Source organism: Sarcophilus harrisii, chromosome 1 (assembly GCF_902635505.1).
Source record: "Sarcophilus harrisii chromosome 1, mSarHar1.11, whole genome shotgun sequence".
Lineage (NCBI taxonomy): Eukaryota > Metazoa > Chordata > Mammalia > Dasyuromorphia > Dasyuridae > Sarcophilus > Sarcophilus harrisii.
The window spans coordinates 211,634,315-211,659,709 of NC_045426.1; the positions used below are offsets into that span (position 1 = coordinate 211,634,315).

Below are 25,395 nucleotides of genomic sequence, written 5' to 3' on the forward strand. Positions count from 1 at the left end.
ATGTATCTGGCTGTATTTGGAAAAATAAAATACTATTGAAAAAAATATTAACTTGAAAAGCTGTTGTCTATTTTTTTCCAGCCTCATACTACTCTCATCTGTGCATTTTAAAAGAATATTCAATTACTCACTTTCCCCTCCATGGAAACCTTAATTGACAGGGATGGGGGGGTGGGGATGGGAAATAAAGACAATGGCCTCATAATAGACATATGTAGTATCAAGCAAAACAAATTCCCATTATGACTGTGTAAGTCTTATTCTGCTCCATGAGTGCAGTACTTCTCTGAAAGGAGATAGGCAACATGCTTTACCACTGGTCTTCTGGAACTGTGGTTGATTGTTGCATTGATCAGAGTATTTAAGTTTTAAAAGAAAAAAAATTTTTTTTAATGTTTTTATTGTTCAAACTATTCTGCTGCTTCTGCTCACTTTATTCTGCCATCAGTTCATACAACTCTTCCTACGTTTCTCTGAAACTATTTTGTCACTGCTTACAAAGGCACACGTTTTTAATCAACAATTTACCAGTGTTGTATATAACAATAAGAAATGGTAGATGCTGGTTACTGAAGAACTGAAGATAAATATCACACTGTGCAGTGGAAAGGAGCATGGTAGGTATTGGTAGGTTGCAAAACAATCAGGAACTTCATAAAGGAACAGGTGTAAAAGATGTCATCAGGGAAATGTATGACAGGAAGCAAACATGGGCTGTTCACATGCAAGGAAGGTCTCTAGCATACTGGATGGAACCTCTAAACTTCAAGGAAAACATTTCTTTCCAGATGTAAAATGCTCTGATTTGCTGTGGAAAGGCAATTATAGCCCCAAGCCATACCTCATGCTATGGCTAGACATCCACTGAAAAAACCAGGGCCTCCCTGAGCATCCTATCATTTGTTTTCTGACTGATTCCTTCTACCCATCCATAGATCAACTCTCCAGAGACAATGCCCTTCCACTCTTACTAGTCCTGAAACTATGCCATATAGCTAACCTGCCCTAATTGATGGGTGAGTAGGTGGGTGAGTGAATCTCTTATGGGCAAGGAGGGAGCCAAATCCTCCTAATTATCCCATTCAGACCAGGAAAACTGGAGCCTGCTTGGCTTCCTTTCCATCCCCTCTCACATCCTCTGCCTTGGTTCCAATTTATTTTCTTCACATTACTCTTGGCTATTCAAATCAATGCAACCATTGCTACTAGAAAAGATATGACACTCAGCTGCCCAATGGCTTCACTCACATTCTCTTTGTATCAACACTCCTTTTCCTGGCCACTATTCTTTTATGTGTGCAATCAGTCATTCCTGAAAAAGGCAAACTCCTAAGGGTGAGCCTGGGCCATTCTGCATTTATATTCTCAGCCCCTAGCATAGTATTAATAGTGTTTTCATTCATTTATTTGTTCATTTTTAGTAACATCTTATCAGGATTTTACTGAAACAGGAAATAGAATGAAGTAGTTGTAAAATAGGTTTAATTTTATGACTTTTATAAATAAGGATGTAGCGAAGTGTTTCCTTTGCTGGCTAGCAGTGCAAACACCATGAAAGTAGCATAATGGGTGAATATATAAGAATGAATATGGGACTGCAATAGAAACTCCATAGTGATGAAACATGTGAAAAGAACAGGTACTAATCCTGGAGTCAAAAGATCAGCTGTGTCACTCTTGACAGCACACACAAACACAATTAAGTGAGTGAGCATCAGTTTTTTCAAATGTAAAATTAGGATAATGTTTTACATGTTAGAGATCCAGAGTCAATCAATTAATTATTTTCTATCTCCTACCAAATAACATCTGGGAATAGAGGACTGATTTTTTTTTAAAAAATTGCCAACTTTAGAAATTCTTTAGAAAAGGAACTAGGTTCTTTAATAACACCCAAATTGTTATTTACTACATACACTTAGACTGTAGATTAGTGGTGGTACTACCCACATCCCCAATAGCATAGCTGCATTTTGAGATGATTGTGCTTGAGTCACTATAATTTCAATGGATAACTGCTTAACTTCTTCACCTGAAAGAGAAAAAAAATTACTATAGCATTTTCTCTAATGATTTAAGATATTTCAAATTAAACATACAAGACATGATTTTCTTTCCCAGATATAGGGATGTCATTTAAAATGAATATTCCAACAGGCCCTCCAACAGGAAGAAGAAGCCATTTTAAGCATATTCTCAAGTCAATACAAAGCTGACAGGGTCATTTCCATTTCTGTGAATTTAGTTTTAAAATAAAGCTGTAACAGCTCTCATTCAGGATTAGAGGATTCAAATTGAATAAACCAGTATCAGACATATTCCATCATTGTGCTGAATTACTATGTAATTCAGAGGCCAAAACCTGAATTCTATTAAAAAAATTTTTTTAACTGATAACTATATTTCAAAATAATTTGTTCTTTTATAATCCTGTGTTATTTTGTTTTATGAATGAAATAAAATGTTTTGAGAAGGGGCTTCTGGGCTTCACTAGATTGTCAAAAAGGTTCATCCATGACACAAAAAAAGGTTAAGAACTGTTGAGTCTAGATTATAGAAATGTCAAAATTCACTGCTCTCTACAAAACTTCAAAATTCCTACCATATTAAAATGAAACGTTTAACAAAATAAATAAATGTGAATAAAGTGTAATATATGTATAATAAAAATGAATAAAAGCATAATAATAAAGTGGATAAATGTAAATAAAATGAAATGTTTAACAAAATAAAAATACAATATAGACAATATAGACAATGTGAATTTGGTTTTCTAAGTCAATATGTAGACTGTAGGGATCCATTTCTATTTGAGTTTGAAAACATTGGTCTAGAAAAACATTTACAAGTGGCCCAGAGAATTGGCCACTACTTATAGTAGTGAGTTTGCTTTCCTCAATAGGATTCTGTGGGAAAATAAAAACAATGAAATGTTCCTAAATCTATATGGTTCAGGTACAGAATATCTCCATGGATAATTACTTTTGTTTAACTTGGAAGCATGGACTTGGCAAGTCTCTTGAGGGTGCTATCCTCAGGCAAAATTTTATGAGAATTTATTTTATGAGAATGAGAATTCTGCCTAGCATTCTCAAGCTCTTTGTCAAAACTGGTTCTCAACACACACACACACACACACACACACACACACACTCTGGGTTTTCATCATGACTTCTCTTACAAAGAATATCTTAATTCCATTAAGACAGCAATTTTCAAACTTTACACTTAAAAATTATCCCACCCCAAGAGCTTTCACTTAGGGGGGTTATTTCTATCAACATTTACCATATTAGAAATTAAAATGCCTTAGTACTATCATAACCTCAAGGTCTCCAAAAGGGTCTTGGGGACTCTTTGAGTACATCCCCAGATCAGTGAAGTTTCTTAACCAATGACAACAATCATATTACCACCATTCAGGAATGGAAAGAAGCAAGCTCTAACGGCCTGACCCATATTTCACTAGTGAGGTCATACTGCATGGAATAGAGATTGTGATATTCTGAACACATATTTACCAAAATTCAGTCTCATCAGAGGGGAAAGGAGGGAAGCCCAATTCACAGGAGGGTACTGGTGACTTTCTCCAACACTTGCTATGGGTTTCATAGCTACTTTCACATAAGAAGGAGGAACAGATTCAGGCCCTATAACAAAGAAACAAACAAATCACTATCACAAAAGCATTTCTTCAAAGAAAACAATGATGACCACGGAGATCTATGAGAAAATAAAAGTAGAAGAGAATTCCCTCTTTCATGAGTTTCTCCATTTGACTGAGCAATAATCGGCTCCACTCCCACCCCCAGCTTTACGATGATTTGGAATAGAGAAGTAATAGCCAAAGCAAAGAAGGGTGATGAGTGCAGAAGCTGCATCCATACTAAACAATGGATCATCATACCCTAGAGGATATGAAATTTGGGAGAAAAAGAGCCAACTTGGGGGCCACTTGGTGGTGGTCTCAGAACGCCAGCCAAAATAAATATTCTGATATTCCTCTGATATATATTCTTCTGAATGGAGATTCACTTACATTAACAAGTCTTTTGGAGGGAATTCCAATACACCCACCATATAAGCATACCAATCATTTACACGCTAATAATCTTAGAGTCAGCTGTTCAATTCAGATACATAACTCACAGGAACTTGAGCCAAGTACTGATTTGGTAGCAAAGAGAGGAAAGAAGATACAGATATAATTGTACAAGTCGGGAACTAACTCTCATAGGAACCTTCTCCCAGTTGGATATGATATTGCAACAAACTCCTTCTTATAATAATTATAACTGGCATTTATATGTAATTTTACATATACTCATCAAACTCTCATAACAATCTTGTGAGGCAGGTGCTATTACTGTCCCCATTTTACAGTGGAAAGCTGATGGAAGTTAAGTGACTAGTCCACAATCACACAGCTAGTAAGTGTTTGAGGGAAAATTTTAACTCGGGTTTTCCTAACATCAGGAGTGCTTTATGTAATATGTCATCTAGCTGCCTACTCCAAATGCTTAGGGTTTTATTTATTCACTTAAACTACATTCCAAACTGCAAATTTTTCACCAAAAATTTCTTGTATGTTTTGGCTCCTATACCAACTTTGGTTAAGGTGGAACTGGCCAGAAGTAGGACTTCTTGTTTCTCATCAACATACATTCTCATCAACTTCATTTCTATAAAGAAATGCCCCAGATGAATGTTATTTTTGTTTGTAAAATTTCAAGACAAAGCACATCTGCCAATCAAAATATGCATTTGAAATAAATGAAATGTATTACCCTTCCATTTTAAGTGGGAACACTCAACATTTTAGAAATGTTATCATGGAACTAATCATTATTACTGGACCAAAAATACATTTGGATCAAAAATATCAAATGTATAACTTGGCATTGATTACAACACATATGGCAACTTAAGTCATATTACACATTGTTGGGATTGATGTAAATGAAATTTTGATTGAAGAGAAAAAATGAAAAGAGATAAGAAAACAGAGCAGGTTTAGGAGTGTGAAGAGAAGTTCTAGCAGGAAGCATAATCCTTTTTTTTTTTTAAATTATAGTAACTTTTTATTGACAGAATCCATGCCAGGGTAATTTTTTTTTTTTTACATTATCCCTTGCACTCACTTCTGTTCCGATTTTTCCCTCCCACCCTCCACCCCCTCCCCTAGATGGCAAGCAGTCCTATATATGTTGAATATGTCCTAGTATATCCTAGATACAATGTATGTGTGCAGATCCAAACAGTTTTCTTGTTGCACAGGGAGAATTGGATTCAGAAGGTAGAAATAACCCAGGAAGAAAAACAAAAATGCAAACAGTTTACATTCATTTCCCAGTGTTTTTTTCTTTGGGTGTAGCTGCTTCTATCCATCATTGATCAATTGAAACTGAATTAGGTCTCTTTGTCAAAGAAATCCACTTCCATCAGATTACATCTTCATACAGTATCGTTGTTGACATATATAATGATCTCTTGGTTCTGCTCATTTCACTTAGCATCAGTTCATGTAATTCTCTCCAAGCTTCTCTATATTCATCTTGCTGGTCATTTCTTACAGAACAATAATATTCCATAACATTCATATACCACAATTTACCCAACCATTCTCCAATTGATGGGCATCCACTCAGTAGGAAGCATAATCCTACTGAATACTATTCAAAATGTTTGAACAGAATAATAAAATAATGAGAAAACATCTTAGATATCATCTAATATAGGCCTGTCATTTCCTAAATGAAGAAAATTAAGCCTTGAGAAATGAAATGACTTTTCTATGGTTATAATGAATTAATTGCAGGCAGCTACCTGAGACAGTAGTCAGAGTCAAGAATACCTGAATTCATATTAGGTCTTAATTGTTATTATTGTTTGTCCTTCATTCTCAAAGAGGACTAAGACATCAGGAAGGTGACATTATGGCATGCAAGGGAGCTGAATTTTAGTGAGAGAGGGCTGTGCAAAGTCACCAGCTTCACTTTTTCCTCTAGTGCCATCTGTATCCAGTGGCGAGATAAAGATCAGGACAACCAGAAATGGCCCTAGATGCAGTAGGGAATCTTGGCCTTGTAAAGTTAAAGACCAAGATCTTAACAAGTCTCACTCAGTGATTAAGGCTAAGTAAGCATCAAGGCACCGAATAGCCTCTTTTACCTAGTTTAAAAAAAAATTCAATCTGGCAGAGGAAAACCCTCAGGGTTCCTGGACAAAACAGAAACAATTCCTATTTACGTTCACTCTGCATTAAGAGGCCCAAATAACAATGAACAAACTGTGGCTTGACCTGGAACCTATTATTGGTCAATCAATGAGAGTCAGAGTGATTTGAGTTGAAGAAGGCATGGTCCTTAAGGAAGAAATGTAGTGGGTAAATCCCAAGGTTGTCGTAGGAGGTTTCAGTGAGAAAGAAACATGAAGAGACAGACAGAATGAATTGTGTTGCTCAAGTGACCTGTTCCAGTGATGTCCCCAGTGGGGCAGTTCCTATTCCTACTCACAAAGGTTGTTTGTCCTTTGTACTTCCTAGCATGATCCAGGGCATAGATCCAGGGATAACATCCACATGCCTCAGTTTCCTCAACTGTAAAATGGAGATAGTAAGAGCAGCTCTCTCCAAGGTCTATTACTTAACACAGCACATGGTACAGAGTAGGTACATAATAAATGCTTGTTCCTTTCTAGTTTCTCTCTTACTCCCCTGACATTAAAACATAATTCTCCTAGTCTAGAGCTCTTTCTATTACCATGTATATTTGTTCTGTGTTCTCTGTGGCACTGCCATATCAAGTAGAGGAATATCTGGAGGAACGCTACTTCATTCAAATGGGAATCTATGAACCAACAACTAGACATAAAAAGGTGATGTTGAAAAATAATACATGGGTCATTCTGTCCTATGTTTGTAAACAGTGAGTGCTTACTTAATGTCTTTCTTTGTTAAGCCTTTAATTTGGGGGCTAAAAAAAGAGATAAAAGCATGAATGAACAGATAACCCATAGACAAATCGTCTGAGTACCCTATGGGTATGAATGAAATGATATAAAAATTCTAAGACAGTTCTCAATAAAATGCAGATACAGTTTGGCCAAGTAATGTCCTTGAGGAAATATGGTGATACTTCATCGAAGTGATTAAAAAAAAAAAAGGGAAAAAATAGCTTGATTCAATGTAAGAAAGAAATTTAATACTGAGACAGGGAAAGAAAAGGTTACATCGTAAAAGAGAAAACATGTAAACATTCAGAATAATGAATGGAGATCCTTAGAAAAGCAGTCTTGTTGTGCTTAGTGTTCAAATGTGCTTCTAAAAGCAACAGGCTTACTGACCACCTCAGGTACTATAAATGGCTTTCAAGTGCTTATGGGGTCATCTAGATGTCTTTCACAAGAGGTCCCCTTCTTCAGAAATAAAGACTAATTGACCAAAACTTTTGGCTGCCCAAAGAACAAAATGTTTTTTAACCCATCTGCTGCTGGCATAGGCTAAATAATTCACCATATGCATTTCATTCTTTAAATTACTAACATCAAAAGTAGATAGTCTTTTATTAGAGAGGCTCAGGAAGTCATATGATAGTTTCTTCTGTTCTACTCATGCCAAGAATGATTTATTTTTATCCTTTAAAAGAGTTTCTTCTTCAAGACAGCTCACCAAAATTGTCATCCTCCCTACTACAGCCCTGCTAGGCTATAATGAGTGACATCCAGACATTTTAATTCAAAGGCTGCTACAGAAGGGAGTTATTAAAATTCAAATGAGCTGAGCATATTGAAGAAGAAAACACTGGTTTGCATGCACACCTCTGTATTTGGCCATCCCATTTAGTCCCACTGAACAGGGTTTTGTTTTGTTTGTTTTAAATGGGCTTCTGAGGCTGAGGTCAGCCTCCCACGGCCCCCACGCCTCTAGGGTCATCATCAGTAATTTGGAAGGCTGAATGGATTTTCTACTGAATCTAGTCAGCAACTTCAACAAGGAGGCAGCTCTCTCCCACAATCCACAAGTGTGAAATGTCTGTTTTTGTTTTTTTTTAAAGAGTATTTATTGTACCTGTTTTCAAATGGGTTGCAAATTGACAGTACAGGACTGCCACCAGTTCAACTGTACCTGAGTTATCAGGCATATAAGAGAGCAAAGCTGCTGGTTTGTGGCTTGGCTGCTCACAAAGGCTATTGGATTTCCTAAGAATTCACAAATGGATCCAAAAAGGAAATCCTCTCCTGCAAAGAAAATATAAATTTGGGCAGTCCAAATGAGCAAATTCCATTTGCTCAGGATAACAGTTTATCCTTCTTTTGCCTCTACAAATGTTCTGCCTCCTTCTGCAAATAAATTCTTCACATCGTCATCATCATCATGCTTAAATCAGAAGAAAATGCATACTTGCTTTATTTAAAAAGATAGATATGAAAACATCCCATACTCCTAGCTTTTTGTTTTTATCACAAAATCTGTAAGTCACTTTTAGTAGGTTTCAGATTCTTAATAATTAAATCAATTCTTTTATAATGCTTTGATCAAGGTGTTAAGCACTGCTGTCATTAGTAATGAAATTATATCTGTTTTTTAAATCTAAGGAACATTAAAGCAAAGAGCAGCATATCATGGTGAAAAAAGAACAGTATATTTTCTAGATCTCCAAATGTTAAAGTGATTTTTTCTTAAGCATGTCAGAGTAGTTCACAATTTGGAAACTTACTTGTATCATTAAGCATTGAGGGATTCTTGTGTTGACCTCTAAGGGTCCCTACTAAACTCTTAAAATCTTATGACTTCTGGAAGTTACATTCTTAGGGGGACAGCAGTCTTCAAAAATCATTTAATATGAATAATCACATTACTTTCCTATAGGCCAGAAAAATTTTTAACTCCTTGAGAAAAAAAATAGAAAGTTGGTTTTACATAAAGCAGTCCAATCAAATCCAGATAACATCCTCCCCAATGAAACTCCTCCCTTGGCCAGGTTGGTATTCAATTCAACTTATTCCAAAAAGCCCTTAATGGAACATTATTATATATATTTTTAAAAGATTTTATTAAGTGCCTACATGGCATTATTCCAATTGCTGTATAAAGTAACAGAATCAATTTCTGACATCAACCAGCTTATGATGGAATAGATGAGAATCAAAGAATAGAGAAAAAGTACAGAGGGTAGAAATGTGAATTTAATAAACTATTTACATGTGGGATAAGCATCAGAACACATGGTTTCAATGTAATAAAAACTGACAATTGATACTAAATACATGTCGATTGGCAGATTATGTGTGGGGGATGCAACAAAGACTTTGTTATAAAAAGAGGCCCATTAAAACAAAATGTACTTGACATATAAGCTACAATTCAATGGCATCCAAGATTTAAGCTGGCAAGAAAAAGAAATCTGTTGAGAATTTCCAGTCAAAGAGTAATGTCTACAACAAGTCCACCAAACCCTAGACACTATTTTGTTGTTGTTGTTGTTGTTGTGTGTGTGTGTGTGTGTGCGCGCGTGTGTGCATGTGTAACTAAACTCTTGTATAGAAAAGATTCTTGGTAGGCTTTGCTACAGAGTGGTTTAGGATTTAAGGCAAAGGAAGACATTTTTCTGCCTCCCTCCCATCCCCCAGTCATCTTCCCCCCCAGAAACTCTATGCTTTTTAGCTCTAAAGTGGCACACTTTTGAACACAATTATTTACTATGGTACATAAGGAGAAAGAAAGATTAAAAACCAAGGAATTTGCTCTCTTACCTTTCTTCCCTCCTTCAATGATAAAGTCAACAGCTGCCCTAATAAAGCTGTTCTCAGGCAAATAGCTAAAGTCAGCAGGAACTGCAGAGACAGAAAACCATCAAATTAGCCAGTGAACTTGGCGGGACTAATGAAGGAAAGATAATGATCTCCTGCTGCCATTTCAACCTAGAGACAAAGCTGAGATGTTTATGCCATTAATCTCTGCACAATACTCCGTGGCTGCAACTAATTCTATTACGTTAAGTGACTGATGTCCAAGTAATCATTTAGGCTTTGCTAGCAAATTAAAACAATGGCAGAAGTTGTGAGGCTGCCAATCATTGAGACTGGATCGTTTCGGTAACCCACTGAGCAGGGTGTGTATGGGAGTAAACACCTCCTTAATGCTCCACCAATGAGCTCAATCAGAGTGACCTCTCCGGGGATGGAAGGAAATTGCTAAGCTGCATTATTCAAAGCACTGTCAAGTGGGCCACTCTAGGACGTACTGAATTGTAGAAATGATACATGAAAATTCAAAACTTGTATCAGTGCCAACAAATCATTTCATAATGTGTAGACAGCTAAGTGAACAGTCCTAGCTACTGCCCTGGAATAGGAACTAGAAGTCTCCTAATCTCTTTCTTTTCTCAGTCTTCCATGACTGTTTGGTTCTTTCAGTGCCATGAATGACTCATTTGGAAAGTTCCCTTATAAAGAAGGCATCAGTAACTTTTATTTTTATAGATGGATTATAGGATTTAGAGCTGGACAGGAACTTAGATATCATCTATTCAAACTTCCTCTGGTAAGATATCATCTATTCTAACCTCCTCTGGTGTAGCAGTAAATCCTATTATAATTCATTACTGTATAGAACTGAATTTGCCACAAGTCAAATGTGTTCTCTACAATATTGCAAAAAGAAGCCTACTTAAAAAGTAACAGCCTAATATAGGCTACATATTGTATGTGAATGGCATAAACTCATTTTCTATCACTATTTTTATCAAAATTTTCTGACATATTCTTACACTTAAGTAAAGTTAAATATTCTGAGAAAAATATGTTTTCTCTATGAAGAAGAAAATAACTTTAGTGCAAAGCAGAATGGATAAAAGAGGAAGAAACCTATTACAGCGGACTCTCATTTTAAAAGCATTCATAAGTTATTTTCAATTGTTTTGTTTCTTCTTTATCCTTGTATTGCACTGGCCTAACATGGTACCTGGCTTAATAAATACTTGATTATTAATTGATTAGGATACATATTACTATGTGAGAGGTAAAACTAGATTTAAAAAGTACCTTCTAATAACACAGCATTTATTTTGGTTGAGTTTGATGATTCATCAGATTCATATAATAATTTGGATTATAACTCCCTAATGTATTAATGTGAAGCCCTTGACCTAAAACCACTAAGCATGGGCTTAAATAAATGCATGAAAACTGTAGGGCAGTTTTAGTTGTTTCAGTAAAAAAATCTAGAAATGGAAAAGATTAATCAAATTAGGGGTCATAATTTTATCTCAAAGACAGATGAGCTTCAACTCTTTAAATAAATTTATCCCATTATTTTTCTTAGTGGAACAAAAAAGTCCCAAACAAAATAGGACCATATGGAGAGAGTTTATGAAACCTGGGGACATTATGAAATCTGAACTAGAGCTAAAGTACTCTTACCAGATGTTCTACTCTGACTTGAGGACAAGCTAGACAGATGGAGATGTCCAAGAAGCCAAGCTGCATTTGTCTGAAGTCCAATCACTCCAGAGAAACTGATGACCTATAGAGAAAAATGCAGCAATACAAATCACAAACTCATGCCAAAGAAAAGGACACTCACAAAATCCCTCTGCTGATAATCTTGGCCATAACTTGACCATGATGGAGAGTACAAAGACAACAAACTCCAACATCAGAGAAGGAACTCCACGCCAATGAACCAGTTAGTTATACAGGAATTCTCCTAACCCTCACCCTTAAAAAAATAAAATAAAATAAAGAGAAATCTATACAAGACTGTAATCCCTATGATTAAAAACAAACAAACCTTCAAGTACTAATATGGGATTATCACACTGTTAATCCACTTAAAGTATCAAAACTGATTTACCCAACTATATGCCAACCACTAGTGCCTCCTGATCTTAATTAGTATTTGGTTACCTGATTATCCACTATCTTTTCCTTGAGGTGCCAGGATTTTTTCAGTGTTAAGGTCTATAAGAAGAGTATATATATATATATATATAGGAGGTAGCATTAGGTAACCAATACCTCATACCATGTCCACTGATAACAACCTCTAGTCCCTTCTTCTAGAATTCTCTCAAAAAAGTAGCATATCTAAAATGAAAATCCATTGAGCTTGAAACCTAAGCACACATCACAAAAGACTATCTAATAAGAAGATAAGGGAAAGATCACAGACCTATCTTCAAGAGGTTCAAATTCTCAGCAAAAAGGAAAAAAATCAATTTGCTAGTATTAGGATATATACTGAGAAGAAAACTTTTCTTGCCCAGAAAACTCTTATCCAAGAAGAAAGCTCCCATTCTCACCTGAGTTATGGTTCTGATTACTTCATTAAGTTGACTTTGAATGTGAGAAGTCTGAATTGTTTCTGATTTCAGCTGCAAATGAAAAAAAAAAAAAAAACAAATTAAAGCAAAGTTAGAGTAAACAGTAGCATTCCAGATGCATTTACTATCATCTAATAAGCTAGCAGAAGCTTTCTCTTTATGTTTTTGCTTCCAAACACATCATAATATCTCAAAAAAGTTACTAGTAGAAAACATCAAAAATAAAGACAAGAAGACAATAACAAAATAAAAATATTAGCATTAGATGGAGTTCCCCACTAATGGATCTTGAGGTTCCTGTACTTTGTATTTAATATCCTTTTCTTAGGTCAACATGCCAGACCAAAGCTGAATAGATATTTCAGTTTTACAAATTCAAATGAAGAATCGTTTTTTTTTTTTTTTTTCATTGGTTCCTTGAATCTATCGATTTTAATAGTAAGAATTTGGCATGCAAAACAATATTCCGTTCAGCATCACTCTGGACAGCTAGGCTCATTTGATTTATGAAATTGAACTAAAAAGAAGAATCTTCTTTAAATACTATCATCAGATTGTATTTATTTAAATTTTTTGGCAAAATGTATGATTTTATTAGTATAAAGCATATCTGGTGAGGAAATTTCCTCTATCGATGGAGATTAGTAATTGTTGGGGAACGCATAGTCCTAGAGTTGCTGAGGACCCGATCCAGAGACTGTCATAGAATGAATCTGTATCAGAAGGTAGCCCTGAACCCAAGCCTTCTAGAGTGGCCATTCTGCCTGTATTCCCTATGGTCTTAAAAAGACAATCTATATTTTTTAAAAAGTTAAAAGTTCAAAAAGAGATCTTCTTCTTTCATTTAAAAAATGAGATTATTTATTTATTATTTATTAATTATCTCCTTGATAGAGGGACATATGGTAGATGTGTCTCTTATTTTACCTGCATGATTGCACCTTCAGAACCAACCAAAGCAACAAGACCATTAACAGCTGCTAGACACTGCATTGTAGGAGAACCCTAGAAATCAAATAAAAAAATAAAAAATAATAAAAAAACTTCAATAAATGAAAATAGCCAAATGGTTGAGATTTGTTAAAACCTGACCTACTCATCCTTTTAGAAAGTCATTTCATCCCAATTCCTTCAGTTCACTATCCTACTTGATTATTTAAATAAGTAATTAATGAAAAAAGCATTAGGGCAAAGTAAGAAAAGGGATGAACTAAAAGATTTGATTCCATTGAGAAGGAACTTTCTAAAATAGCAAGAATATGTACAATATATTATGGTAAGTATAAGAAAATAGAACACCTTGAACATTAATTTCAGCAAATAAACTAAGATTAGTTGGTAATATAGAAAAATCTTAGGGAGAATGATAAAATCTGAAAGTGATAAAGATTTTTTCAAAAGATACTTTGAAATTTGATCAATTGTAATGCAAAGATGAGCACAAGGAAGCATGTATATAAGTGTATGTGTGTGTATATATATATATATACACACATACATACACAACACACACATGCACACTGGAAAATATGGTTTAAATTAAGAAATAAAAGAAGCTAAAGGTTTTAAAGATTACTAAGAAGTCTCAGAAATACAAACCAAAAAGAGCAGTTTCAAGAAGAAAGTTGGAAGTTTCTGGATATGGAATGCTAAACATCACAAAATGTGAAACTTACTAAGATATAAAAAGGTAAACTACAAAGTTATTTCAGAATCAGCTAAGTAAAGAAATATGAAATCATTGTCTGGTAAGAGGAAGGGTCAAATTCAATAGTAATTTGCAAAGAGAAATAAAGAAACTATGTAATCACAACAGCTCCAACTCACTTTATTTAAAACAAAATATTGTTTCTAAAAATGGAAGTAAAAGCAAAGACACTAACATTATTGTCCTTTCCTAGAAATTTAATCAATAATGAATCAATCCCTGGAAAAGTATTTATTAAGTACTGTGCTAGACACTGGTGATAGAAATACAAATTTGATACAGCTCTTCTGCTCAAGGAGCTTTTATTCTAATAGGAGAAGAAAACACATATAGCAGGTTACCAAAATGGTGAGTGAAGAAATAGTCCTTTGACATACCCTTTCTGACAGCAATGGTAAAGCTGTTTTGATTACTGTTCTAGTACTAGGGGTGGGGAATTGGGAGAAGGACATGTATCATAATGATGTATATCTAAGATGGATGGTGAGAAGGTAATATAAAAGAACATGAAACAGTTAGCCAAAGATATCTTCCATAAGATATACTCAATAAAGAAGCAAAAATGGTGGTTCTTCAAATTGTTTTTAGACATTCATGTTTTGTGTGATTCTAAAAAAACACTATATAAAAAAATGACTCACCTCTGTAAGAACAATTTTTATCCATGCAGGAAGTAGTTTGTTGCTTAAGTCTTCTGCTTTTCCATGTCCGCACACTGACAAACCATGAACAATATTCCCTAATGCCAAGGAAAAACCTGAATTCTGTTGGGATTTTAAAAAAAATAACAGGGAAGGAAAGGGATAGAAGAAGGAAAATGACAAAAGTTAAAAATGATCATACATATCAACAGAGATATTTTCCAGGGTCTGAACTTATTATCTTTCCATAACTATTTCCTATAACTTCAGCTAAATTAAACCGCTGGTTGCTACCCAATCTCATTCTTTTATCTCCTACCTCTATATATTAATGCAGATGATTTCATTTGCCCTGCACTTATTCCCCATCCCAACATGTTAAAATCTTTAAAAAAAAAATTCAATTCATGAAGATTTTCTTAATCTTCCAAAATGAAAGTCTTTTCTGTATCCTCAAATTTTCTTCCAAACTGTTTGGTTCTCCCCTTTGTTTCTCTTAAACTCTACTTTGATTGCACATATTTAACTTATATTAGATTGCTTAATATCCTGGGGAGAGGAAGGGAGAGAAAAAAATTAAGTTTTTTTTCTTACAGAGAAAGTTTTACAAAACTTTTTTTGTTTTTTACAAAAACATATGTTGTTTTTGTTTTTTTTTACAACAAAGTTTTACAAAAATATATGTTGAAAACTATATTTACATGTATTTGGAAAAATTAAATACTATTGAAATTTTTTTAATAAGCTCTACCTTGTATTCTCCTTATCTGGGTAATTATCATCTTCCTAATTTCTGCAGACTAGCAATGATAAACTGATTGTAGACAGAGTTTCTCTGCTATTTTTATTTTTGCATGTCTGGTACCCAAGTACTTTGTTATTTTGCTGTTGTACCTTAAGAAACACGAACCTCTTCTGTCTGACTTCTAGCTGAAACCTTCCACATGTACTACATGTACTATTTCCCCTATTAAAAGGTAAGCTCCTAGAGACTAGGACTGTCTTACTTGTCCTATCTGAATCCTCATCTTTTATACCTAATAAGCACTCAACAATTGTGTCATTCATTGCTAGGATCTTAAGAAATCTTTGTTCAATCCAGTCAAACAATGGGGAGAAAATCAGTAGTTAATAGAATTTATAGGGGCTGGATTTTGGTTTGTAACAGAAACAGCACAACTAAGCACAAGAAATTTAGCTGTTTTCAGGAAGCAACACTGTCAGGGAAGTCTGAACCAAGCAAGTTTAAATAGTGTCAAATCTGCAAAGGTCAGAACAGAACTAGTAGGCAGGCTAATTCCTGCACATGATTAAGAGAGTGACCTTGAAGGCAAACTTCAACGTTTTGTTGTTGCAATAATCAAAAAATATTGAGTGAGTGGGCACAGGGATGTTCAAAGAAGCAGTAGTTAGAAAAGAAAAAACAGTAACTTCACCAATGCAAGCTGCAAAGCAGCACAACTCCATCCATAACCACTCTGGTCCTGCTCGGGACTTAATCTCACTAGGCCACATTTTTCTCATGTGTAAAAGGCAGAAATTGTACAAGATGACTTCTGAGGTCTCTTCTAATTCCAAATCTGATGACATCATGCAGTAAGAAAGGACTAGAACTAGGAAGGAAGAGCTACCTGTTCAATGTAACCAGTCTGGTAGCTCTCTCAATTTTAACAGACAATCTGTCAATGTGGTGTAGTGAAAATAGGAATGGAGTGATTGTCAGGAAAGAAAACTGAGTTTGAATGCAGCCTTTGACATTTCACATGGCCCCTAAGAATATTTAGTCATTTTTTCCCATATCCTTATCTGTGAAATGGGGTAGGACTGCAAAAATAATTCATATTCCTTCAAGGTCTAGTTCCTAGTTTCTCGTTTTTTATAGAATTCTTACACCCTGTAATCAAAGAATTAAAATTTTTAATCTGAATTATTTTGTTTTGTTTTAAAATTCTTCAGCAATGACTTGGAACATGAAAAGTCTTTCAATTCTCTTGCATGAAGAGAAACTTTAAGAGAAACATTAATGGGAAGGCAAATGACAAAATGCCAGGCTAAGAAGTAGAAGAGAATTATTAGAGGGTCTAGAATGCTGGTTCTTAACCTGGACTCCTTAGGATTCTAAGGTTAGATTTCAGAGTGACTCCTATGAATTTCTTTTTTAAATTTTGCTTAATAAGACTTTTCTTTAACTGATTTCCTTTGTAATTCTATGTATTTTAATGAATTTTAAAACAATATAACAAGGATCCATACACTTTATCAGATTGCCAAAAGTCTATGACACAAAAAATGTTAAGAATCCCTGTTTTAGAATGATACACAGGAAAACACAGACTGAATGTGATAATGCAATGAAATTTCCTCATCTATTTTTTGGATTTAAGATCTCCACTGTAATTTCAGCATCCAGGGAAGCTGAAAACATGCATGAAGGCAAACACCCAAAGAAAAGAATAATTCTGAAGGAATCCAGGATATATCCATTGACCTGCTGGTTATTTTCAACTAATGTCCGAAGTTTATTCATAATATCTTCAGCCTCCACTGCATCAATGATTCCAGCGCTGAAAGCTGAAGTACACACACAACTGAGAGAATAGGCAAGGACCTAAAGAAAGCACAAAGGAAAAAATGATAAAGATAACTATAAGAATTAAAAAGGACATAATTTAACACTTACAAACATTCTACCAAATCATTCAATAGTCTATGGGAATAGAAGCATCTACCCATAACAGAGTTTCTTTACAAACAGAGAATTTTATGAACCACTCAAAAAAAAAAAAAAAAAAAAAGGCAAAGGGGAGTGGAAATGGAAGACAGAACATGGTATATTAAATTTCCTCTTTGGTTTGCTATATTATTTCCTTTATGCCCTAGGCATGTAATACCTTTCTTCATGGTTGGTTTAATATATAAATATGCACACCACGCTTCAGTGCTTCAGTACAGCTGATTTCATCAATGTAGGAATTCCCTCCAATGATACTGATCACCATCCATCCACACTGGCCCAATCTATGCCACTGTTGCTCAAATCCTTCCATGAATTCTCCATAAGATCTGTCCAATGTTATACGCGTATTGTATAATAAATAAATACACTTGGCCAGTATGAAACCTTATAGATACATAAATAAAGCCTAAGACCAATCATATAATCTTTCTATTGAGAAACAAACCTAAAAAAAGTATAATTAAATAATGTATAACAGCCATAGCAAAGAATCCTAATTCCAACAGGGAATAAGGAAATTGTAAGGTAGGGCTAAGATTGGAAAATGATTGTGCTTTTGCATAATAATTTGTTACAACCAAGTTATATTGTAGCACAGTATTTGTTACAACTAAGTAACAGGAGTACTTTTTTGATATCACATTTACCAATGTTCTGTTTCTATTTTTATAATCTTTATATGTCTGTTCAAGATAAAATGGAAAACTTGCTACAGCTTGCAATTTGCCAGTGCTACAAAGTTCCCTTATTTCAAAAGCTAAAAATTCAACAGTGTTCTAGGGGAAAAAATAACAATTCACTTGAGGCTTCATAAATGAAATGTTCTAAAGAAACAAAGAAATTAGCAGCAAGACAGCTGCTTTAATTGTGAAAACCTTGTTTTCATTTATTAGTTAAATTGCCCCTCTATCTGAAAAATGTCTCCTTTCACTTAAAAAACAATATTATTAAATCACCCCCTACACTCCTTTAAAAATGGAAATGGAGTGCATGTCCTAGAACAAAACTTCAACCCTGTGTGTCCCAAAGAAATTCACCAATTCAACAGAGCCCCATTGCTGAAAACAGAGGAGCTATACCCAGGGAAACACAGAAGCCATTATGCACTCATCAATAGCTCATGGGGCAGCCTGGGATAAAAGAGAACCTGCTTTAATGAAGGGGGAATCTGGCTGGTCATGAGGTCATCCCCTATTCCTTCAAGAGAATGGCACAGGCTCTTTAGTTCCACCTGGGTATAACAGAGGCAGGCATTAGGGGATTCCAGTATTAGCTTTCCATCTAAACATGGTTAACATATGCAGGCTGTATGCCCAATGGACCGCAATCTCTACACCCAAATTATGTATAGGGCAGTCCAATAGGAATGTTTTCACAATGCAATAGAGAATTCATTGTTTGTTGGGTAGCAAAGGAATTCCCATGTTATTTCTCACATTAGTCTGTTTCACAAAATTAATAAGTATTTGGTCTGCTGTATCTTTGGCTTATTCACAGTTTTGAATCTTTTTTTCTTCTTCCCCCCCCCCCCCCCCCGCCCCGGTGGTGGTGGAGGTGGTTCTATGTTGATTTAGCACAATTCTGCAAAGTTACATTTAGCCTTCAGTCTGAAATCATATCATTTTTCTTAGAGAATATATCCTGAAGAAACTAACTTAGGTTTTTGCTCTCAATAAATACACTCATTTAACCACCAGATTTAAAATGAAGTTAATCTTAAGAGCCAAATAGCTTTAAAAAAAAAAAAAAAATTACCTAAATATAACCTGCTGGCCAATTCATGCAGCAACATCAAAGAATAAAAAAATGGCTAAAGTAAGAGAAGCAAAACATCAGGAATAGAAAAAAAAAAAAATAAAAGGTCAAAGTTAGGCATAAAACGTTATCCTAAAGCCTCTTACCTCTTGAAATGTTCTGCTCTGGTCCGCACTGTCATCCAGGTAAGCAGAGAGTTTTCGAAGAGCTGTAGCAATGTGAACTCGAGACTCAGTCTGACTGTTGTGGCTCATGAGGGAAAGGACAAGTCCTACTCCCAGGATGCAACCAGTGCTTGGAGAGAAGAAGAAAACATACTCCAAACACGGGAAATTCAAGGGATGCTCAGTAGGGGAGTTCATAATGCTGAGAATACTGGGAAAGTAGAATGGATTCTAATTCTGCTGTTTGTGGTGGCTATAAGAAAAATGTATAAGCTCTAGCAGGTTGCATTTGAGTAAAAAAGGTTTTTTGAGTATCACCTTGAAGACATATCAAAGTTCAAAGAAACTCCTCACGATGAAATGAGGGACTAATAAGGAATGTGGTTTTTACCATAGCAACTCATTAAAATATAGACTACAGGTAGAAGAGCTGCCACCTGTATTAGCATAGGGAGAACTCATTAGGACCAAATCTCTTTTTTAAAAATAGTAATTTATTTTTCAAAATATAGGCAAAAATAAGTTTTCAACATTTACCTTTGCAAAACCTTGTGTTCCAAATTTTCTTTCCTCTCTCCTTCCCCCCTCTCCAAGATAGCAAAGCAATCTGATATAGGTTAACTATGTGCAATTCTAAACTAAAACTCCCATATTCATCACGCAACACAAGAAAAAATCAGATCAAAAGGGAAAAAAATACAAGAAAGAAAAAAAAAGTAAACACAACAACAAAAAAAGGTGAAAATACTATGCTGTGATCTACATTCAGTCTCATTAGTTGTTTTTCTAGATACAGATGGCACTTCCATCACAAGTCTATTGGAATTGCCTTAATCACCTCATTTTGAAAAGAGTCAACTATGGCCAAATCTTTTAAGGTGATGAAGTATTTATAAGTAAATATTTTTATACTGTATTCATTAACTCTTCCTCCTTCCATGGAAACATGCCTCTGTACTCAAAAGGCACACACAGAAAAATTAATGTTTGTTAAGAAACAATTGAATGATCAATTAATTTTATTTATTAAGCATTTTTTGTGTACAAAACACCATGTATGGAGACATAAAGTCTAGAGAAGATAGGTTTACTCCCTTCACAGAGCTTATAGATTTATCAGGGAATGAGACACACAAATTTACAGAGAATAAGACACAAAGATAATATACAGAATAATGAGGAGGTAATATTTTATATCACAAATATAGAATATTGTATTATATATTCATTAAAGAAACATAAATCAAAAACAATTTTTTTGCAAGGTCCAAGTGGGGAAGGCACAGGAACCAAAGAAGCCTTTATGAAAGGTCCAATTTGATTTGGACTTAAAAGTTGGGTAGGAATTTAAGAAATAGAGGAGATAAGGGGGAGCAATACAACAGGAAAAAACAAGGCATCATTGTGGGTTACTTTTATATACTTTTGTATTTTCTATTTATACCTAACTAAAAATTAAGGGGTAAAAGGAGAAGCCACAATTTCTTCTGCACACATATATATATCAATTCTTTTCCATCCTTTACCTTCTCTGGCTATCACTGAGTCAGAAAAGCAATTAAACATAATACTTGGGTCTGTCACAAGTCAGTTCACATGGAAATTCTGTTGGTAGTTTCTACTTTATACTACAATTCTTCTGAAATCACAAATACATCTTTAGTTTTGAACTCTCCTCGTAAGAAAAATAATTAGTTATTTATTTAGTGTTTTTAAGGTTAACAAAGCACTTTTCATGTTATCTATCTCATTTGAACTTTAAAACAAGTCTGTGAAGTAGGTGCTATTATTGTACCCATTTAACAGATGAGAAACAGAAAGCTGAGAGAGGTTAAAGTTAAATCTTTTACCAAAGATTAAACAGCTATTAAATGTCAGAGACAGAATAAGAACTCAGGGGTTCCTGAATCCAAATCCATCATTCTATCCAACATGCCCATCTAGAAACCATGACTAATATGATCATAAGTTTGTAAGAGAATGAAGTAACCATTGATAGTGTTTAATTTTTTAAAAAACTGAGCTCAATGAAAGTCTTGCTCATTTACAAAACTCAATTTTCTCTTCAGTGATTCTGCTTGAGGACATTTTTTTCAAGGCATTTCTCCAAGAGCCTACTTTAAATACTTATGCATTATATAACTTTGCACTAGAATAATATCTATTACCTAAGCACCAAGACACTTTAAAAATCATTTTATGTATTTACCATTTACTTCCCATGATGTCTCTGAAAAGCAAGGCTTTAAAATACCTCATGAAAGGAAATCCAAAGCAAGAGGTTTGACAGTTCAGAAATGTAGCTCACTCAAGGTCATATACTGCATTTATAGCATAGTGAGTACTGGAACAAATGAGCTTCTGATTCCTGGCCTTATGCTCCATATGTCAAACCAAGGCACCCTCTTGGTGCCTGCCATGATTCTGTATTAGGATCCTCAAGAAAAAGGAACATTCAAAAATGTAATGTTCTTGTTTCAATTTGGTGGGTCTATTTCAGAACAATCTGGCAATCAAAAAAATCCTTCAAAAACAAGCCGATGCATCAGTTCATCATTACTGAAGCACAACTGTTGTTAGAATTTACATGAATTAAACAACAAACTCAACTAAGATAATGTTTTTGCAACTGTTTTAATCACCATCTAACATCTGAATGCTACGTTCTTTTGAGACAAATTATATTCTGCAGAGAAAAACAAGAGCTAAGGGCTCTTGCTTAATATAGACTGCAAAAACTCTCTGCTTTATTCTGAGATCCGGAAAGAAAAAAACATTGTTGACTTCCATACCAATGTAGCTAAAAGTATAAGAAATGAGAAAAATAACCTCCTCCTGTACCCTAAAAAATTAACTGTGATGCAAAATTTGACAAATATTATACAAGTATATGTATCACAATTATTTGTGCCTAACACTACCTACTTAAATAAGATTTCATGAGAAAAAAATTAGAATAATAAAGTCTAGTTCTAGTCACTGGAATTTCCCATCATCTGATAAGCATAGAAAAATCATGCAATTTTATTTGGTAAGGTTGAACTGATAAACTTTTTTTTTTGATGGGAGGGGTGTCTAGACCTGTGGCATCTAGAGTTTAAATACTTGCTCAGGGTCACATAGTCAGAATGTATCTAGACAAGATTTGGACCGAATTCTTCCTGACTCTGAGATTAGTTCTCTATCTACTATAACACCCTACCCCTTAAGGCATAGTGAACTAAATCAACTAAAAATAAAATTATATTTATAGTGTGACAGGTTGTAAAAGGTACAACAGAACAGTTAAATAAAGTTTGAGTTGTAACTTCAATTTCTCCTTTAGTTTAAGCATTGTTAAGCAGCTATGTAGCATATGAGATAGAGAGTTAGATTTGAGAGTCAGAAAGAAATTAAAATTCTACCTCAAACACATAGGAGCTATATGGTCTAGACAAGTCACTTAGCCTGCCTCCGTTTCCTCATTATGAGATGGGGGTCATAATAGCTTCCAACCTCACAAGATTATTTTGAGAATGAAGTGAGATAATATATGTATAATGTTTTCTTAATTTTTAAGTGTTTACACGTGCAGAAATGTTTGTGGCAACCCTTTCTGTAGTGGCAAGAAACTAGAAATTGAGTGGATGCCCATCAGTTGAGAAATAGCTGAATAAGTTATGGTATATGAATGTAATGGAATATTACTGTTCTAGAAGAAATGATCAGCAGGATGATTTTAGAGAGGCTTGGAGAGACTTACATGAACTGAAGCTAAGTGAAATAAGCAGAACCAGATCACTGTACACAGCAACAGCAAGATTATACAATGATTAATTCTGATGGACATGGCCCTCTTCAACAATGAGATGATTGAGGCCATTTCCAATGATATTGTGATGGACAGAGCCATTTATACTCAGAGAGAGGACTGTGTGGATCACAACATAGCATTTTCACTCTTTTTGTTGTTGTTTATTTGCATTTTATTTTCTCATTTTTCTCATTCTTTTCCTTTTTGATCAGATTTTTCTTATACAGCAAGATAATTCTATAAATACGTGTGTACATATATATATATTTTTATATATATGATTTAACATATTTTAACATGTTTAACATATATTGGATTACTTGCCATCTAGGGGAGGAGATGGGGAAAGCGAGAGAAATTTGGAACACAAGGTTTTGCAAGGTTCAATGTTAAAAAAAATTGTCAGTGGATAGAGCACCAGCCCAAATCTAATCTCAGACACTTAACACTTCCTAACTGTGTGACCTTGGCTAAGTCACTTAACCCCAATTGCCTCAGGCCAAAAAGAATTCATTTTTGTATATGTTTTGAAAATAAAAAGCTTTAATAAAAATTTTTAAAATATTTACATAAATGCTAGCTATTATTATTATTATTAGCCTAACTATACACAGACATTACATAAAAGCAAGACTAAGAAATGCTTCCTCTCAGACTGAATCCCATTTATAGTCTTAATGAAATGAATAAAAAATGTTTGGGATGATCCAGTATGTAATTTCAAGTTCAGGGCAAGGGAAGAAGGTAGACAGCTAAGTATTGGTTCTTATAGATATTCAAAAAGAAATAGAAAAAACTTTTTAAAATAATAGCTCTTTAGTCAATCTGATTACAGAGTACAAAATCAAATTGACAAAATAGCAAAAGAGTAAGAAAAAATTACCACAAAACCAGAAGTAAAAAGAATGATCAGAACCTGCTATGTTGTTATATACCAATAATCAAGAACTCAAAAGAACAGAATTATTTCAAAAAGAAAAAATACCTAGATAAACAAAAAACCAAATAGATATTTTTTAAAAAAACATTAAAAGAATTAGCAAACGATGAAGGGTGAGGGAAGAGAGGATGTAACTCCTGGTTCCAAGAGACTGAGGGAAGAATTCTATCAAGCTATCAAGGCACTCTAACTGAATTTCTTTTCTGATACAAATGCAGTTGTACTTTTAGCCTAAAGCAGGGAAAGAAAGCAAAGAAAGTAAACTACAGACCAATATCATTAATATTGAATAAAAAAATTAAATAAATAATTTCAAAAAGACTATAGGAATTTATCCAGAGAATTATTCATTATGATCAAGCTGGATTCATACCAGACAAATAACAGTATAACAAATAACATATAGCTCATTAGGAAATCAGCATAATTAATCATCTTAAAAATAAAAATATCTAAAACTACATGGTCACTTCAACAGAAGCAGAAAAAACCTCTGACAAAGTACAACCTTCATTAATGTTAAAACAACAACAAGCTTACAAAGCATGAATTTAGAGGAATCTTTTAATGTCACCAAAAAACCTCTCTAAAATAAAAAGCAAATATTATATGCCTCAAGGATACATCAATAGGAAGAAAGCAATGATGGATTCTGTTCTAGCTATTATTTTATAAAGTTCTGAAAATCCTAGCAAACATGAGAGAAAGAAATCAAAGGCATAAAAATAAGCTTTGAGGAGATTAAATTATCCCTATTTCCTCATAAAATGATGGTTTATTTAGAAAATCTTATGGAATAAATACTGAAACTAAATAGGATCATTGTCAACTTCAGCAAACTTGAAAGCTACAAAATAAAGCGTCAAAATTCAACAGGATTTCTACATAATTACAAAATATAGGCAACAATAATGGAATAGGGAATAAGTATAAACTACATAAAATATTTGGAAGACAATTTGACAAAGCATAATCAACATGTGATTCAATTATATATTGATTCTTAAATCAGTGTACATGATTGGATCATATCAATATAATAGTTAATTTATATTTTAAGTGCCATACTAATCAAATAATCCAAAAGACACTATGTCTTTTTGACAGAATGTCAAAGTTGCATTCCCTATCTTCTATAATACTGTCCATAAATCTACGATATTATAATACAGTGCCCAACAATTGATTATTCAAACACTCAAAGTGGAGGAACCCACTGCTGCCTGCAATAGCATATTATGCTTTTACATTGTTAAATTATTTGTAAGATTTTCATTCAATCAACCAAAATCTATCTCTTTCAAGTTTCAACCCCTCTTGTTAGTTTTGATCCT

The 25,395-nt window shown here is 34.2% G+C and overlaps 1 protein-coding gene across 6 annotated transcripts in view; it reads right to left on the reverse strand.

Annotated features, from left to right (window-relative positions):
* FOCAD (focadhesin) overlaps positions 1 to 25,395 on the reverse strand; it is a 352,199-nt gene that overhangs the window by 24,629 nt on the left and 302,175 nt on the right. For all 6 annotated transcript variants that reach the window (XM_031969053.1, XM_031969044.1, XM_031969047.1 and 3 more), the window contains 9 exons: positions 19,311 to 19,458; positions 17,161 to 17,280; positions 14,673 to 14,795; positions 13,251 to 13,328; positions 12,303 to 12,374; positions 11,422 to 11,524; positions 9,754 to 9,834; positions 3,522 to 3,650; positions 1,917 to 2,032 (listed from right to left, as the gene is read on the reverse strand). In XM_031969053.1, coding sequence (XP_031824913.1) covers positions 1,917 to 2,032; positions 3,522 to 3,650; positions 9,754 to 9,834; positions 11,422 to 11,524; positions 12,303 to 12,374; positions 13,251 to 13,328; positions 14,673 to 14,795; positions 17,161 to 17,280; positions 19,311 to 19,458 — 970 coding nt within the window. The remainder of the gene's footprint in view (positions 1 to 1,916; positions 2,033 to 3,521; positions 3,651 to 9,753; positions 9,835 to 11,421; positions 11,525 to 12,302; positions 12,375 to 13,250; positions 13,329 to 14,672; positions 14,796 to 17,160; positions 17,281 to 19,310; positions 19,459 to 25,395) is intronic.